At 39.8% G+C, this 20091-nt stretch overlaps 1 protein-coding gene across 5 annotated transcripts in view; it reads right to left on the reverse strand.

Moving 5' to 3' along the window:
* LOC121278237 (CD2-associated protein) overlaps nt 1-20091 on the reverse strand; it is a 237126-nt gene that overhangs the window by 11793 nt on the left and 205242 nt on the right. For all 5 annotated transcript variants that reach the window (XM_041188460.1, XM_041188459.1, XM_041188462.1 and 2 more), the window contains 4 exons: nt 18502-18638; nt 15646-15761; nt 12020-12124; nt 9571-9722 (listed from right to left, as the gene is read on the reverse strand). In XM_041188460.1, the coding sequence (XP_041044394.1) occupies nt 9571-9722; nt 12020-12124; nt 15646-15761; nt 18502-18638 (510 nt within the window). The remainder of the gene's footprint in view (nt 1-9570; nt 9723-12019; nt 12125-15645; nt 15762-18501; nt 18639-20091) is intronic.

Here is a 20091-nt window from a genome sequence, read left to right on the forward strand (position 1 = left end):
ATTCAATGCTGGAGCATCAACAACCCTTTGGAATAGAGAATTCCAAGATTCACAACCCTCTGAGTGAAGAAATTTCTCCTTATCTCAGTCTTAAATGATCAGCCCCTTATTCTGAGACTGTACCCTAGTGTTCTAGATTCCCCAGCCAAGGCAAACAAGTGTCTATCTTGAGAAGTCCCTTTCCGAGTCTTGTATGTTTGAATAAGATCACCTCTCATTCTTCTAAACTTGAGAGTACAGACCTAAATTAATCAGCCTCTCCTCATAAGAGGACCCTCTCATCCCAGGAACCAAACGATGACCTTTGCTGTACTACCTTCAATAGAAATGTATCACTTCTTAAATATAGAGTCAAATTCTGCACACAATACTCCAGGTGTGGTCCCACAAAAGCCCTGCACAATTGTAACAAGACTTCTTTATTCTTATACTCCAATCCCCTTACAATAAAAGCCAACATGCAATCTACCTTCCTGTTTGCTTGCTGTACCTGCATACTAACTTTGTGTTGCTTGTTCAGAGTCTCTAGTACACTCATACATCAACTTTTAGAAGTTTCATGCCTTTTAAAAATGCCTTTCTAATTTTATGACAAATGTGAATAACCTCAAACTTCCCCACATTATAACCCATCAGTCACCTGTGCCAAATAAACCTGTTGGTATTGCTTTGCAGCCTCTGTGTCCTCCTCACAGCTTGCATTCCCACATAGCTTTGTATCATCAGCAAATTTAGATACATTACTCTCGTTCTCTTCATCTAAGCCATTAATATGTCTTGTAAATAGCCTAGTACTGATCCTTGCAGCATTGCACTAGTCAGTCTCCCAACTTGAAAATGCTTCCTTTTATCCCCACTCTTTGCTGTGTCCATTAAGCAATCCTCTATCCTTGCCTCTAGCTCCATGAGTCCTTATCTTGTGCATTAACCTTTTGCATGACATCTTATCAAATGCCTCTTGAAAATACAAGTATACTACAACTATAGTTTCCTCTTACGAGTTACATCCTCAAAAGACTAATAAATTTCTCAAACACGATTTCCATTGTAAAAACATATTGATTTTGTCTGATCTTATAATGATTTTTTTAATGTATTGGTATGGAAATGGACAAGGAGCAATCCAAAAAGAAAATAATTAATTGCGAAGGACGAGAATGGATTTGGCCCACGTAAATTGGGATAAAAGACTGGCAGGAAAAACTGAGATTGAAAAATGGGCTGTCTTTAAAAAGGAGATGGTTTGGGTACAGTCAACATACACTCCCACAAGGGGGAAGGGTGGGACAAACTAAGCCAGAGCTTCTTGGATGACAACAGAGATGAAGAAATAGATCAGGCAGAAGAAAGGTGTGTGTGATAATACAAGGGAGAACTAGGCTAAATACAGAACGTCCTGAGCTGAAGTGAAGAAAGTAATAAGAGGAGAGTATGAGAAAAGACTGGCAACAACATAAAAAGGGAATCCAAAAGTCTTCTGTATGCAGATAAATAGTAAAAGAGTGGTTAAAGCAATGCTGGGTCTGATTAGGGATTTATTCATGGAAGCAGAGGGCATGACTAAAGTACTAAATGGGTACTTTTTCTGAAGAAAATGCTGCCCAAGTCATAGAGAAAGAGGAGGTGGTTAATAAGCTGGATCAATTAAAAATTGATAAAGAGGTATCAGAAAAGTTGGCAAGTCACCAAGAGTGAAGAAGATGTATCTGAGGGTACAAACAAAAGTAAGGGTGGCAACACAGAATAATCTTCCAATCTTCCTTAGGTACAGGGGTAGTGCCAGAGGATGGCGAATTTCAAATGTTGGTAAGCCCAACTATAGACCTGTTGTTTAACCTTGATGGTGGGAAAGCTTTTAGAAATGATAATCTGCGACAAATTTAACAGTTGCTTGGGAGAATTATGGATTACTTAAGGAAAGCCAACATGGATCGGTTAAAAGCAAATCATGCTTAACTAACTTTTTGATGAGGTAATAGAAAAGATTGATGAGGGTAATTGGGTTGATGCGATCTGCATGGATTTCTGAAAGGTACTTGATAAAGCGACACATAATAAGCTTGTCAGCCAAGTTGAAGTCCATGGAACAAAAGGGAAGGTGGCAGCATGGATTAAAAGTTGGCTGAGTGACAGGAAACAGGATTGTGGCAAATGGCTGTTTTTTGGACTGGAGGAGGGCATACAGTGGTGTTTCCCTCCAGGGGTCAGTACTAGGACCACTGCTTTTCTTGATCTATTTTAATAACTTGGGCTTAGGTATGCAGGCACAATTTCAAAGTTTGCAGAGTACACAATTTGCACATACGAACTGAGGAGAATAGTAATAGACTTCAAGAGGACATAGGCAGACTGGTGGAATGGGCAGATATGTGGCAGATGCAACTTAATGTAGAGGAGTGTGAAGTGATTCATTATGGTGGGAAGAAAGAAGAGGCAATAAAGGATACAATTCTAAAGGGGGCACAGGAGCAGAAGGACCTGAGGGCATATGTACACAAAGGTCTGAAAGTAGTAGGGAAAGTTAATAAGTATTTGGAGTGTTTGGGTGGACTGTGAAATATTTGCTCTGTAGATATATATACATATATACACTACTCAGGAATTTGCTATATATCTTGATTCTTCCTCTTGGTCTAACATCCCAAGAAAATCACAAGAAACACATCACTTTGGACACAAAATTTTGAATTTCTTCTGCATCAAATGAACTTTCAGAGAGCACAACAACATTTGCAACTGTAACCTCTGCCCCAGTGCAGTAATAGAAACGTTTGGATGGCTCCGAGGTAGCTGAATTTTTTGTATGAAAGCCTCAAAAATTGCTTGCCTCATCAGAAGTAAATAACGTGCATCTAAGGAGAATGCTACTACTAACTCCTCAGGGCAGCTAGGATGTGTGACGATGGATGTTATTTTTAATATTTTTGGAGAATATTGCGTTATTCTGTGAAGAAGGCTGAGTGGTGTGTGTGTAAATTATTTAATTAAGCTGGGGAAAAGTTACTGAAAAACATTGTCTGGGAGGATTAAAATATGAATGGATAGAGGTACAAATGAATAAGTTGGATCTAATATTTGCATTTTTCGATAAGTTGAGTTTGTTTGAATATCAGAGGGAAGTCAGAGGTGATAAGAAACATGTTTGCATCTCGTGATCCATAGATACACAGAAAAGGGTATATTACATTTTATGGACCCAAAAGCAGAGACAAAATAAAAACATGAATGATTTCATATTTGAAAGGATTTGAGTAATAAAAGAGGTGTGAGAACAATGGAACATGAGATGAAGGGTGGTGGGGGGGGGGGGGAGGGTGGGGAAGAAAGGTATTTTAGAGTTACTTTGGAAAGCTTAAAGTAGCTAGAATTGGTGGTTGTTAGCTGTTAACTATAGCTGTTGGCTGTGTGGGGAAGATCTCCTGGAAACAGCTCTAGGCTGGGAGAAAATGCAGTTTGAATCAGCCATCCAATAAAGCCAGAAAAGTCTTGGGCCGCAACAAGCAGTCTTGTTCTGAAGTTTTGGATTTCCACAGCAGATTGGGAGAGAGCTTAAGAGGTCACGTGGCATGCCTCTATTAAAGCAATATCAGTTTGCCTTGGGTAATATTGACGTTTAACTATAAAAATCCAATAATAAGGGAGTATTGCCTGGAAGGTGTTTACTTGTGGGTCTGATCAGTAGCGTGTCTTTTTAGGGCAATGTTTTGAGACACTAATTTTAACTGTGCAACTGTAATCTTGTGTGTTTATGTTTTCTTTTATTCGTGTTAATAAAACTTTTACTTTTAATTTTTAAAATCCCAAACATGTTACTGGACTTCTTGCTGCTGAGATCAATGTGTTTTCTTCTTGTTTTCAGAACACAAAATATACAGAATACAAAAGTTCCTGTCTGGGATTTAGTTTGCGCAGCAGTTAACATCTGCTGTGGTCATAACAGATGGGTAATAAATACAGCAAGTTCCTGGGAACCAATTCTCAATTTTTTATTAGGGAAAGAACAGAAACAGGAAATTAATTTTGGAGTGTGGTGGTCATTTTTGCTGTACGTACATAAAGATAAAAGTGTATAAAACAGTAGTCTTTGGTGAACTAATATTTGGTAAGAAAATATACACGCTAGTATTTATTTCCGTAATCTGTGTGATTTTTTACTGTTCTTCCCCACTCCTCTGTTAATCTTAAGGTAAAACATCAGCTCCAAGATTGTAAGTTAACTTTCTCGAGCTGAGTTACTAAGTTCAGGTGTCTTTAAAACAACCATGTTTCAAAGTAAAATATAAATTTAAAAATTATAGAGATTTAAAATGTCAACAGTTCTTAATTTGTTGAGAAATTGTTTTTCATATACACTGATTTATTTATACTGCAGCAGTGTTGATTTCTCCAGCTCCAATGAGCAGGGATACATGACAATAACAGCATGATGTTACATGCCAAATATTTATTAATTGTATTTATTGTCTCTGGTGGTGGGCACTTACTCAAAAAGGAACCAACTGAAAATGGCTTCTGGGCACATATTTGTAATGTAATTATAAAAGTGTATAAAGATTGGTCTAGTTCTATCCTTCGCCACCTAGCTTTCTGGATTGTAACATTACAGAACCAAGGAAAGCAGAATCAACTACGATTTAAACTTAATCACTTCCTAACCTAATGTCAACTAATGACACTTGAGCCGAGGTTTTAAACCAACTTGGCAAGGGGTGCGGGAACCACCAAACAGGAAGACCATGATGCACCAAGTACTGGGGGAGATAGGTCACATCAGAAGAAGAAATAGTAGGGTAATAGGTGTGTTCAGTGTAAGAAGGAAGGTCATAAACTCTAGATTTGGGTCATTGTGCATGTATGTGAATGCAAGGAGTGTGGAAATAAGTTTGGTGAGTTATAAGTGTAGATTTCTATGTGGAAACAGGACGTTGTAGTGATAATGGAGGCCTAGCTCAAAGGAGGACAGGGCTGGGTATTAAATATTCCTGGTTACAATGTGTTCAGGGAAGATAGGAAAGGAAGGAAAGGGGGAAGGGTCGCCATATTGATTAAAGAGAAAATTGCAGTGTTAGAGAGAGAGAATGCCCCAGAGGGGCCAAAGACAAAATCTATTTGGCTAGAGCAAAAGAAAAAGGTGCAATTACATTTCTCAGTATCATCTATAGGCCATCAACTATTGGGAAAGATGTAGAGGAATACATTTGCAAGGAAGTTACAGAGAGGTGCATGAATATAGACTGGGATCATGGCAGTGAAAAGAGCAGAGAGGGGCAAGAGCTCCTAAAGTGTGTTGAAGAGAATTTTCTACAGCAGTATGTTTCTAGTCCAATGAGAAAGGTGGCATTGTTTGACCTGGTTCTTGGGAATGAAGTGGGCCAATGGATCATGTATCAGTAGGGGACCATTTAGGAAAGTGATCATTGTATCATAAGGACTAGGTTGTCTCTGGGAAAGGACAAGAAACAATCTAGAGTAAGAAAAAGTAAATGGGGGAAAGCCAACTTCAATGAGGATAGAGTGGATTTGACCCAGATAAATTGGAATCAAATGTTGACAGGCAAGACTAACTCAACAATGGGCTGCCTTTAAAGAAGAGATAGTTCCAAGTACAGTCAAGGTATATTCCCACAAAGGGCAAACAAATCCAGAGCTCCCTGGATGATAGAAGAGATAAAGATTAAGATGAGAAGAAAAAGTATGCTTATAACAGATATCAGTTGGATAATACAATTAAGAACCAGGCTGAATATAAAAGGTTCAGAACGGAATTGGGAAAAAAGAGTGTATGAGAAAAGACTGGCAGCTAACATAAAAGGGAATCTGGAAGTTTTATATGAGATATACATAGTGAAAGCGTGGTTCAGAGCAGTGGGACCCACTAGGGGCCAAAAAGGGGATTCATGTATGGAAGGGGCATGGCTGATGCATTTCATGAATATTTTGCATCTGTCTTTATCAAGGAAGATGCTGCTACACAGGTCATAGTGAAAGAAGAGATAGCTCAGACATGTGAAGGGTTTAAAATAGATAAGGTGGTGGTATTGAATAGGCTGTCTTAAAGTTGATAAGGCACCAGGACCAGATAAGATGCATCCAAGGATACTAAGGGAAGCAAGAGTGGAAATTGCAGACGCATTGGCCATAATTTTCCAATCTTTTTCAGACTCAGGGATGGTGCCAGAGGACTGGCAAATTACAAATGTTACACCCTTGTTCAAAAAAGAGAGTGTAATGATAAGTGCAGCAACTACAGTTTAACCTTGGTGGTGGGAAGATTCTAGAAATGATCATTTGGAGCAAAATTTATAGTCACTTGGGCAAATGTGGATTAATTAAGGAAAGTCAGCCTAGATTTGTTAAGGGCAAACTGTGTTTAACCAACTTATTTCAGTTTTTTGATGAAGTAACAGAGATTGATGAGGGTAATGCTGTTGATGCGGTGTACACGGGCTTCCAAACAGCGTTTGATAGAGTGCCGCACAACAGACTTGTGAGCAAAGTTACAGCTCATGGAATAAAAGGTCAGTAGCAACATGGATGCAAAATTGACTGAGTGACAGCGAATGTGGTACCATTATTCAAGAAGGGTAGTAGGGATAAACCAGGTAATTACACGCCAGTGAGTCTAACATCAGTGGTAGGGAAACTATTGGAAAAAATCCTGAGGGACAGGATTAATATCCACTTGGAGAGGCAGGAATTAATCAGGGATGGTCAGCATGGCTTTGTCGGGGGAGATCATGTCTAACAAATTTGACTGAACTTTGAGAGGAGGTGACTAGTTGTGTAGATGAGGGTAGTGCAATTGATGTAGTCTACACGGACGTCAGTAAAGTTTTTGACAAAGTCCCGCATGGGAGAATGGTCAAGGTGGTAAGAGCCCATGGGATCCAGGGCAATTTGGCAAACTGGATCCAAAACTGGCTTAGTGGCAGGAAGCAGAGGATGATGTTTGAAAGTTGTTTTTGCGATTAGTAGCCTGTGACAAATAGTGTACCGCAGGGATCGGTGTTGGGGCCCTTGCTGCTTGTAGTGTACATTAGTGATTTAGATGTGAATATAGGAGATATGATCAGTAAGTTCGCAGATGACACAAAAGTTGGTGGTGTCGTAGTTAGTGAGGAGGAAAGCCTTAGGTTACAGGACGATATACATGGGCTGGTAAGATGGGCAGAGCAGTGGCAAATGGAATTTAATCCTGAGAAGTGTGAGGTGATGCATTTTGGGAGGACTAACATGGCAAAAGAATACACAATGAATGGTAGGACCCTAGGAGGTACAGAGGGTCAGAGGGACCTTGGTGTTCATATCCATAGATCAGCACAGGTAGATAAGATGGTTAAGAAGGCATATGGGATACTTGCCTTTATTAGCCGAGGCATAGAATATAAGAGCAAGGAGGTTATGTTGGAGCTGTATAAAATGCTAGTTAGGCTACAGCTGGAGTAGTGTGTGCAGTTCTGGTCACCACACTATAGGAAGAATGTGATTGCACTGGAGAGGGTGCAGAGGAGATTCATCAGGATGTTGCCTGGGCTGGAGCGTTTCAGCTATGAAGAGACACTGGATAGGCTAGGGTTGTTTTCCTTAGAGCAGAGAAGACTGAGAGGGGACCTGATAGAGATATACAAAATTATGAGGGGTATAGATAAGAAGAAACTTTTCCCCTTAGCAGACGTGTCAATAACCAGGGGGGCATAGATTTAAGGGAAGGGGCAGGAGGTTTAGAGGAGATTTGAGGAAAAATTTTTTCACGCAAAGGTTGGTTGGAATCTAGAACACACTGACGGGGTGGTAGAGGCAGGAACCCTCACAACATTTTAGTAGTATTTAGATGAGCACTTGAAACGCCATAGCGTACAGGGCTACGGGCCAAATGCTGGAAAATGGGATTAGAATGGATAGGTGCTTGATGGCCGGCATGGACACAATGGGCCAAAGGACCTGTTTCTGTGCTGTATAACTCTATAACTCTGTTTATTTTTCAGACTGGAGAAAGGTTTATAGTGGAGTTCCCCAGGGGTCTGTGTTAAGACCGCTGCTCTTCCTGATATATATCAATTACCTAGACCTTGGAGTACAGGGCACACATTTCAAAGTTTGCAGATGATACAAATTGTGGAAGAATTGTGAACTGTGAGGAGGATAGTGTGGAACTTTATAAAGATAAAGACAGGTTTGTAGAATTGACAGGCAAGTGGCAGGGGAAATGTAATGAACAGAAGTGTGAAGTGATTCATTCTGGTAGGAAGAACGCAGAGAAACAAAACAAAACAAAATGAAGGGTACAACTCTAAAGAGGGTGCTGGAGCAAGGAACTAGGTGTATATGTGCATAAATCATTAAGGATGGCAGGACAGGTTTAGAGCACAGTTAATAAAACATATGGCACCCTGGGCAATATCATTAAGGGCATTGAGTACAAAAACTAGGAAATTATGTTAAATCCGTATAAAATACTAGTTAAGCCTCAACTGGAGTATCACGTCTAGTTTTGGGCACCACACTTTAGGAAGGACGTGAAGGTCTTAGAGCTGTAGAAAAGATTCACAAGAATGTGAATCCCTTGAAGGGATGAGGAACTTCAGTTACGTAGATAGATTGGAGAATTGGGACTGTTTTCCCTGGAGAAGACAAGGTGGTGAGGAGGTTTGATAGAGGTATTCAAAAGCATAAGAAGTCTGGACAGAGTAGATAGAGAGAAACTGTTAGAATTGGTGGAAGGATCGAGAACCAGGGGATACAGATTTAAGCTAACTGGCAAAAGAAGCAATTGCGACTTGAGGAAAAACTCTCTCGTGCAACGAGTGGTTAGTATCTGGAATGCACTGCCTGAGTGTGTGGTGGAGGCTGGTTCAATTAATGCATTCAAGAGGGAATTTGATTATTATCTTAAAAGGAAGAATGTGCAGGACTATGGGCAGGAGGCAGGCGAGTGGCTATAAGTGAATTGCTCCTTCAGAGAGCCAGCACAGACATGATGGACCAAATGGTCGCCTTCTGTACTGTAACCATTCTAAGGTTCTATGATAGCAACAACAAGGAAAAGGCCTTGGTTACCTGTTTACCCTATGCGCCCGGAACCCATGATTCCTACAAATGAACAGGAAGATGACGCAAATGATAAGTGAAAAAATATAAACCAAACAAATAAAACAATTTGTAGAAATTGTAGAAAAGATTCACCAGAATGGCAGTAAAAGGGCATCAAAAAGTACAATGAGTAAAAATGGTATCATAGTAAATGAAACCATCCAATAAAAAAGGAAGCAGGTATGTTGGAAAAAATTGCTAAAAAATGTCAAAAACAATAAATAAAGGAAAAAGACAGCACATACTTGGATACTACTGATTTCAAAACTTACTTCAATGCATTGCAAGCTAGTAGAGGGAAATACAGGTAAAAGTGAAACTTGTCCCTGCTGTAAATTTGGCAAAAAATAAAAATACAATCTGCAATTCCTTCATTTGTCAGTCTGAAACACACAACAGGTGTTTACAATTCAATGATTGTGAAGAAATTCTGTTTGCTTTTTTCAAACATACTTCTAATAAACACAAAAGTCATATTACTTGTGCTGAATCTTCAGTCTCTCAACAAAAGTCATCAGGTCAGCCAATTGTGCCTTAAGATCTTCTATTGTAGTTCTGTTCCTATTATCGATTTCAGTTGTATCTTTTGTCTCGGCAACGTTGATTATCCCAGTATTCTGCTTGAACGATGGCTAAGGTAGTGAAAAATAAAGTTATCACTTATCTGTCCTAAACATATCCAAACACTTTATATAAATTCCACTGTTTATATGGATCATTCTTTTTTCAAATAACAAACGGCATGAACCTTCCTTCATTTTTGACAACTTTGAAGAGCACTCTATGGAACAATAAATAATTTTTCAGCAATTCTGGGTCATGAGATCCCAAGTAAATTTGAATGTGATGCCAAAATATGAAGCACACCGTAAGGCTAAGTTGAGCATTTACAATACGTCTGTCCATAAATCCTAGTTCCTGGAAGGGTCCATTAATTGGATTTTGCCCCTAGTAATGCTGCTTAAATGGTGCTCCTTTTGTAACTCATCAAATGCTATGGCCATTAGATGACACGAAGTGCCAAAGTGATTTAAATGATATGAAAATGATAGGAAATACTTTGAGTAGAAAAAAGGTGAGCTACGTCCTGATTATTTCATGGCATGTGAAAGATTCTGAGAGCTTGCAATTTGAATCTACACAGTTAAATTTCCAAACTCAGCTCAGCGCTATGAGGAAACAACAAGGAAAGAAAAGTAGAATACTGTCCCTGAAGAACTCTCACGTGGTTCCAAACCATGGCCGGGACTTCCCTTGCCCGCCGGTTTCAGGTGTGCTCAGTGGTGTGAGTGGACAATACGGCGTAATCGGTTTCAAGACAGCATGAAACCAGTTTGCAATTGCCTGCTTAGCCCGCCAATGGCCATTGGACGTTGGGAATCTCATTGTAATACATCAGCACATCATTATAAGGCCAGCCCACCGGAATTGTTTTCCCCCCCCCCACACCGCTGGATCATCCACCCTCGTTGGCAGGAAAACACACCGACGTGTTTCACAACAGCACATAAGTGACGTGCACCTGGCAGGCTGCACTTCGCTCGGGACTTCAAGGTTTGTTTGCCAACCTTGCTTCAGTCAGCACTTGCAGTCATCAGTGCCAGGCTTCACAGACAGCACCACATCACTTATAGGGGCGCTCAAGGGTAGGTCTCTATCTACCAGATCAGCCATATGTTGGTGGCTTTTCAATGGCTGCAGGGCAAGGTCTTGCTTGGGGAAGGGGGAGAAGTGGCCTCAGGCAAGGGAAGAGACTGCAGGACAAGAGCTGTACTGGGGAAGGGAGGTATCCCAGCATGCATGTGGAGGGCACATGTTGATCTCTGCAAATGGCCTCAAGATGGTGAGGGCTGAGGAGGCAGTCTCCAGAGGAGATGAGGCCCGATGGAGATGTGAGGGAATGTGAAAGAGAAAGGGTGGTGATATTCCTTGAGCTGGCAGTGAGTGAGATGCCGGCAGTGAGTGAGATGCCAGCGGATGTGTGAAGGGCTTGATTGTGCAAGTTTAGAGTGATGAAATGGTTGCCTTACCCTGACTGCATGGATGAGATCATTCATCCTTTATCTGCATTGGATGGCCAATTTTTTGTGCAGCATTGGCACTGATCACCACTGCCACCGCCCGCCATGCTGGATTTGTGATGCTGCTGCCAGTCCTGCAGCCAGAGCAGGGGTAGAAGACATCATGACAGGCCCCCACAGCGTCCAAATGGCATTTTAATGACGTGTCATTAAACCTGGGTACTGCAGTCTTTTTGCCTTCCGTGGGCATCTTCCCTGCAGTAGTTGTGGGCTGGAAGCACTGATGTGTGTGCGTGGCTGGACTTTAAATATGGTGCCCAGTGTGATAAAGTGGCGAAGTGATGGCATGGCAGGCGAATGAGAGTTCGCCTGCCCGCCATGGAAATGGCATGTTTCCCAGGAACACATAAGTAATGCAGCGGGTTTGGGATGATATGGTGTGAAAACCCACCATCACAGCCAGCGGGTAAAATGTCATTTTACCCACCTGCTAATGCACTTAGTGTAAATCTGGGATGATTCCGCCCCGTGGGTTCAAAACACCCTTTGCAGAAGTTGGACCATATGATAGCTCACAGGTATCCTCAGGAGAACAGGGGATAGAAATGGAACACATAAATAAAAGGGAAAAAATCAAGGTAAGGGAATGTAAGAACTCACTTATGACTTGCAACAGTTTATGTACTGTACACATTATTTAAATTTTTATACCCCCAAATCTATATTTTAGTTTCAAGTCCAATCTCATTGTTTTAGAAATCTGAAATTATTTTAAATAACAAATTGCTTCTCCGCAGGGAAATCTGCAATACTAAATAAACCAAGGAAATCTGCAATCAGTCCACTATTTACACGGAATCACAAAGCTATTCAATCAAATAAGTACAAATTTATTGAACAAACCATACCTTTTTAACAATATCAGAAGGCTTTGGTTTGGCAGTTTCTTCTTCTTCTTCTTCTTCTTCTTTGATCATTTTAGAACTTTTGTCTAAATGACTCTCACCCAAAGACTGAAAAGCAGGGGATTATTTTTGTTTAAAATCGTATGGAATCTATTTGAGAAAGAGAAGTTAAACACCGCTACCAGTACACTATACTGCAGTCTGCATTGCTTCTCAATGCCACACAACCTTATACTTAAACATAAAAATATGAATTTTGTCTTTTCAGTTATGCAGGTTATCTGCAAAAAAATATATTTTCCTTCTACTAAAACGAAGGTTAGTTCCTGTATATCTCCAAACAAACTGCTCAACAGTACATTGAAACAACAATTTCATATTAGATTGCAATCTTAAATTTAATGCATGCAAAATGGATTGATCTACCTGGAAATACATAGTATTAGTTACTTCTGTGAATTTATTAAGCAAACCATGGAAAACCATACTTAGGTCTGATACAAATAGTACTAATGTAAATTATATAATTGTTGTTTGACATGTTTGCAGAGCTGTGAATTGGATTTTCAAAAGGTTCAAGGTGACTCTCAATGGCATTAATCAGAGAAGAATGTTTTCAGTATTAAAATAATCTTTTTTTAAGATACATATTTTTCTTGAATTTATATGATGTCTTTCACACAAATAAAATGATCCAAAGTGCTTCATAGAGGTAATATAAAACACAATATGACACTGAACCACATGAGGAGATATCAGGGCAGATGACCAAAGGTCAAAGAGGTATGTTTTAAGAATTGTCTTAAAGGTAGAGAGATGTTGCGGTTTAGGGAGAGAATTCCAGAGCTTAAGACCTAAGCAGCAGAAAGCACGACCACCAATAGAGCAATTAAAACCAGCAATACTCAAGAGGCCGGAATTAGAGGAAGGCAGGTTTCTCAGAGGGTTGTTGGGCTGGGGAAGATTCCAGAGATAAAGAGAGGCCAGCCATGGAGGGATTGAAAACAAGTGTGAGAATTTTAAAACAGAGACATTATTTAACCAGGAGGTAATGTAAGTCAGCAAGCACAGGGGTGATAGGGGAATGACATTTGGTGCAAGTTCAGGCATATGCAGCAGTTTTGAGTTTGCAGAGGGTAGAATGTGGAGAGTCCAGGAGTGTGTTAAAATAGTCAAGTCTAAAGATAACAAGACATGTATGAGAATTTCAGCAGAAGTGTTGAGGTTGGGCTGGAGATAGGCCATGTTCGAGAGGTGGAAATAGGCCGTCGCAGTGGCTATGCAGTTAAAAACGCATCTCCAGGTCAAATGTGACACCCATGTTGCAAACAGTCTGGTTCAGTCTCAGAAAATTGCCAGGGAGACGGATAGATCGATGGTGGGAGGAGTACAGTTTATGATGTAGACTGAAGACAATGGCTTCAATCTTAATATTTAATGGGAGGAAATTTCTGCTCATTCAGTACTGGATGATGTTTACAAAATTCAGATGATTTAGAATACAACAAGAAAATCGCTTGAGATGATTTAAGCAAGATTTTTAACGAGGTTTTTTTCTATATTTTTCATTAACAAAATATGGCTGGGCAAAGGGAAAGTGTGGGAGGAATCAATTGAATTATTTACAACTATTTTCCAACAGTATTGAAATCATTACAGTTTCACAGATAGAGGTTTCTTTAGTGATTTCCCAATGACTTTTGAGGGCAAATGCACTAACTGGTTTTTGCGACAATAAACCAACCTGGTCAGGAAAATTTGAATCTGAATCCGTGGTCCACATGGAGTATCCAGTAATAAATATTAGAATGTGCAAATGTGTAGGCATTAGGTGAAAGAACAACCACCACCCCATGATTAAATTCCCTTCAGGGAAGAGAACAGGTCACCCATCCACCCAATCTGTTCTCCATATGATTCAAGTCCACACAATGCAATGAACATGATGTCATCTGAAAGAACACCGAGTTGTCAAAGGGACCAGAGATGGGCAATAAATAAGGTTTGTCTGCAACATCCACACTCCAATGGCGGCAGCAGCAAGAAAAAAAGGCTGTTAGCACTCACTGTTCTGGGTAACATAGGAAGAATAGTGGTTTGGCAATAATACTTCATTTTTTAATTTATTCATAGAAAGTGGGCTTTGTTGGCAAGTTCAGCATTACTGCCCATCCCTAATTGTCCTTGAGAAGGCAGTGCTGAGGCACCTTCATGAAAACAACTAAGTAGCTTGCTTGGCTATTTCAGAGGGCGATTAACCACATTACTGTGGGTCTGGAGTCACATGCACTTAGAAAATTATAACAGCACGATCAGACAAAGTCAACATGGTTTCTTGAAAGGGAAATTATATTTGACAAATTTATTAAGAGTTTCTGAGGAAGTAACAGGTAGGATAGATAAAGAGGAACCAGAATATGTAGCATACTTGGATTTCCAAAAGGTATTCAATAAGATGCCACAATAAACCTTAATGCACAAGATAAGGGTGCATAGAAATAAAAGCAGAAGAGTGACATTGGATTCAAAATGCTAACTTCTCTTTCCCCCTCCACAGATGCTGTCAGACCTGCTGAGTTTTTCCAGCACTTTCTGTTTTGAAGAGCTCCTGGATTGGGGATAGTATATTAACATGAATACAGGATTGGTTAATGGACAGGAAGTAGAGAGTTAGGGATAAACAGGGCACTTTGAAATTCACGGGCTGTGACTAATGGAATGCAGCAAGAGTCAGTGCTTGGGCTTCAGCTACTTACAATCTATATTGATGACTTGGATGAGGAGATCATGACTGGTGGAGCGCTGCAAGGATCAGTCTTCAGGCTTCAGCTATTTACAATCTGTATTAACTACTTAGATACATTACTCTTGATCTCTTTGTCTAAGTTTGCTGAAGGTATAAAGCTAGATGGGAACTCTTTCATTCAGACCGTAGTCCTGGATTAGCACACTCTTCCTGACTTTTTTTCCAAACCCCCGGCCGCACATTGATTCCTGAAACTACACAACTTGGCCTAGAAACACAGCCACCAGTACCAGTACTGTTTACTTAATTTTTCACCCATCCTTGACCCTGGTTCTCTTGATGCTGCTGACCTGGCATTTGTTCTAAAGATGCCTACGATCCTATGCCATCCCTGGCACCATTATTGAGAGTATTTGACAAACTATTCAACTGTCAGGTATCACAGCTGAACTTGATCATGCTTTAATCCAACACTTCACGCTAAGAGCCAATGGTTGGCAATGAACAAGAGCCATTACTTTTTCCTCCTCTTTGACCAGTGGCACTGAGGCCAGTTTTATGATCCCACTGCTGTCCTAGTTAACCTAGTACGAAACAGGAAGTGAATTTAGACCTCCTTAGTTTTGCAGTTTATTGCCACAACAGAAAATGTCTTCACCCACTGAGCTACTGGAGTGTTGTATTGATTATATGTACACAAAATAGCATTCAAAAATATTCAGATAAAAACAAAAAATTGAAGGATCATGAGGACTCGAAACGTCACCTCTTTTCTTCTCCGCCGATGCTGCCAGACCTGCTGAGTTTTTCCAGGTAATTCTGTTTTTGATTCAAAAATAATCCCCTGTGCTACAGTTTATAAACAAAAGCCAAAATAACTCACCGGGTGACTAACAACAAAAAGGCTTGGCGGCCTTCTCCCTGGCATCCTTGGCCTGCTAGCTGTAGGGTGAGTGAGTTTCTCACCAGAAGATTCTACAGAGTCAAAGCTCATGAGATCTACAAAAGAAACAAACGAATAACCTTCGCAAATCCCAATTAGAGTATCCTTAACATAAAGTATAACAATTTTTTCTGAAAACATGCAACAATGTCAATTTCATAAAAGGTTTCGAAATGAAAAAAATTGAGTAAATATTCAGTAATAGAATACTAACACCTGGACCATGTAGATCTGAAATTTTATAAAATATTCTTCCCTGAGAGAGCAGAACCAGTTCGAGAGGAGACAGAGTATTGTTATATCGGTAGGATCAAAAGCACAGGTCTTAAATGAAGCCTTATCCACGTGCCAAATGGATTTGATAAATGTCACAGTTTTGTTGCCTTGTACACTATATTATTTTGAATTCAGCATCACTGGCCACATCTAAGAGAGGATTTCACATCCCCAAAGATCCAGATTCTTAATTTGCTGCTTTCTTCTACATTAAAAAATCATCCTTAGAAAGTGATTTTTTAACTTCCAATTTTACTATGATGACCAGATGTCAACCGTTTATAATCTAGGGGTGGTCTCTGCAATCCATGGAACCCGTGATGGGAAAAGTCTATCAACGATGTTATGACTGCTGGACTTTATAAGATGGTTTTGTCTTATAAAGTCATAAGATGTTTTAAACTGTCTCTTTTAATTTAAGGTAAAAGAGAATGGAATGGGGGGTGGTGTGAAGTTGTATTAAACTCTGCAATGTGACAAGTCCATGTGGCCTAGTGGCCATGGGGACAGAGGCCCAAGTCAAAACTTATTCAAAGCCTGCCACGAGGTTGAACACCTGAACATAAAGGAAAGGGCAACCGGCCACTACTGGTCCAGTCTTACAGACTTGCAGAATCAGTCAGACCAAAGTAGTTGTGAAAAGAGAGCCCACAACAGATGCTGCTTTGCCAAGCAGAAGTAAAAGACTACTTTTAGGTTAACCACCAAGCAAAGTGTTAGTAGGGACGGAACTCATGTTCCAGGAAACAAAGACTGTGAAAAGTTAGACACCACAGAATCCCAGAGGGAGTTTTGCAATGGGGAGTCCATTCGATTTTGCTCAAATGGTTGCAAGAGGACTTTATTAAAAGGACACTGGAAGATTCATCTTGGCGAAGCAGAGAGAAGGGATCTTGTTAACATTGGGAGGGGCTGGATTTTAAACTTAAGATACATGTGTACAGCATAATGTATAAACACAGCATTGGGTGTTTTGCTTTGTCAAGAATTTGAAGAGGAGTATCTGTTCTGCAATTGAATATGTTAATTGCCTAACAAGTAATGTTTAATTGATGTTGATTTTAGTTGTGTTTGTTACACTATAAATCTTAACAAAATCTTGCTGTTACTTTGAGTTGGTCACTAGGAAATCCATATCTCTTTTAAAAAGTTAATCAATCTTTTCTGGGGATTGTAACAATGAAAACTTGCTTGCTATTACATCTGTCACTCCTCTGGTCCTGCTTCAAGATTGAACCATTTTTATTCTTATTAATATCAGTTTGAGTCCTGAGTAATATATTCATCTTTGGATGTGGTTTTGCAGTTGAGGGAGTTGGAGATCTTAAAGCCGGAATTCATTGCTGAGTAAATGAAAATATCAAGATTAGCACTTAACACAGGTGAACAGTTAGCACTTACTACTGATACTAATCCCATTTTAATTCACATCTGCTTTTCATTATAATCCAGAGGAAAATGCAGTCATTGGTTTATTTTCAGAAGGCATGCACATCAATTCCAGAGACCAGGTCCAATATTATATAATGTGACTGACAGAAGGTTAGGCTAATTTTTGATGTTGACTGCATTAGTCTTTTGCAATCAACTTTCATGGGCATTAGTTGGAATAAAGCACTCCTAATTTAAGGAATGGAAAATCAGCCAGAATGCCTGCTCTTTATCCACATTTTTAGCAGCAATTATCAGATAGAAATGTTGAGTAAAAAGATCAGTCTCAGTTGCGATGCCTCCTACGCTCAAATGGGCCACTGACACAAACTGCAACGACTCATGAACAATGGAAGTATACTTGGAAGAGGTACTGAAGGGCCCGGATAGAATCACAGCCAAACAGTCAACAGTTTGGGCGAGAGGCCAAAGATGGCAGAAAAGCGAGTGGAAAAATGAAACCACAACAGATCTTTTAAATATTCAAGGAGCAATTTAAGAATTATGTTGTAAAGCAAAAATCAGGGAAAGAAGCCATGGCAAATTTCTGACAGTAGGGGCCCGCTCAATAAATCAACAGAAGAGAAACTATTTAAAATGTATTTAAGCAGGAGCACTGGCCACAAACGAGTTATAAGTAATCAGACATTTGAGGAATTTTGATGGAATAAAATATTTTGCATGATTGTGCTAAAGCAGTCTTCAAAGAGTGACCCAGGTGAGAAATCATAGCAGCACTTTCAAAATAAAATAAATTGTGAAAGACGGAGGGATAACTGGATAAAGTACATTGTTATTTCAGTATTCAAAGCTTAGAGATATCTAACTAGTGCATTAACCTGCACAAATTAATCAAGTTTACAGTGCACCCTTCTAAGAATTTTTGAAGTACACAATTCTACTTAATAACACAATAAGGGATTTATGCTCTCAAAGTGATCATACCAAGGAAAACCCACTGTAACTGAACACTGTGATTTGTCCAGAAACATTCAAGAAAAGCAGAACCTGTACCCAAATCATTAATTCTGAAAAACAAACAATTTCACAAACCAAATCTTTTATCTTCAATTTTACTGAATTCTTTACCTATTTCAGGAACTTTGTCAGGTGCAACTTCTACCGATTTTGGTCGATTAAGCGACGTCTGCATCTCAGATTTTGGTCTAAGCACAGCTGAATCAAAGTCTGACTTTGGTCGATTGTAAGGCACCTCTCCATTCGTCCTATTAAAACAAGAATGCAGAAATTGTTAAACGGTTTATCATATAGTTTAAAATACCTTGTAGTTGAGAATAGTCATCTATGGCAGAAGCTTGATTATCCATTGCTATAATCAAGTGGAGACATGGAGCATTATGGCGCAGTTGGTGGCTATTTGGCCCATTTAATCCATGCCAGCCCTCTGTAGAGCAACAAAATAAGTCTTATTCCCCCACTCTTATCAAGTGACCATCTAATTTCCTTTTGAAATCATGTGTCAATTAACCATGTGATTAAGATAAGAACATAATAATTTGGAACAGAAGTAGGCCATGCAGCCTTTCGACGTTGCTGCGCTATTGAATAAGATTCATGGCTGATCTGATTGTGGCCTTAACTCTACTTTCCTGTCTGCCCCCAATAACCCTCGACTCCCCTGTCAATCAAAAAATCTTTCTAACTTGGCCCTTAATATACTCAATGACCCGGTCTTCCCTGCTCTCTGGGCAAAGAGATTACCACAAACTAATGACCCTCAGACAAAATTCTCATCTCAGCCTTAATGGGAGACCCCTAATTTTTAAACTGTGACCCCTAGTTCTTTACCCTGTTATGTCCCCTCAGGATCTTATATGTTTCAATAAGATCACTTCTCATCCTTCTAAACCCCAATGGTTACAGGCTGAACCTGCTCAACCTTTCCTCTTAAGGTCACTACTTCACCCAAGGAGTCAGTTGAGTGAACCTTCTCTGAACAGCTTCTGAAACAATTATATCCTTTTTCAAGTTAAGGACCAAAACTCTACACAGTACTCCAGATGCTGTCTCACTAAGGCTCCGTACAGTTGCAGCAAAACATCCCTACTTTTATACTTGACGCCCCTTGGAATAAATGCTAACAGTCCATTTTGCCTTCCTAATCAGTTGTTGTACCTGCACACTAATTTTGCATGATTCATGTACCAGGATACCCAGATCCCCCTGTACTGTAGAATTCTGCAGTCTCTCTCCATTTAAATAATATTCTTCTTTTCTATTCTTCCGGCCAAAGTGGACAAGTTCACATTTTCCCACATTATTCTCCATTTGCCAATTTCTATATTCCTTTGGAGACTTTTAATGCCGTTATCACAACTTACTTCCTTACCTTTGTGTCATCAACAAATTTAGCTACCTTACATTCAGTCCCTCCTTCCAAGTCATTTTTATAGATTACAAATAGTTAAAGCCCCAGCACTGATCCCTGTGGCACTCCACTAGTTACAGCTTGCCAAATCAAAAATGACCATTTATCCCTGTTCTGCTTCCTGTTAGCTAATCAATCCTTTATCCATGCTAATACGTTGCTGCCTACATCATGAGCTCTTATTTTGTGCAGTAGCCTTTGATGTGGTACCTTATCGAATGCCTTTTGGATATCCAAGTACACCACATCTACAGGTTCCCCTTTATCCCCTTGCTTCTTACTTCCTCATA

This window comes from Carcharodon carcharias, chromosome 5, assembly GCF_017639515.1.
Source record: "Carcharodon carcharias isolate sCarCar2 chromosome 5, sCarCar2.pri, whole genome shotgun sequence".
Taxonomy (NCBI): Eukaryota; Metazoa; Chordata; class Chondrichthyes; order Lamniformes; family Lamnidae; genus Carcharodon; species Carcharodon carcharias.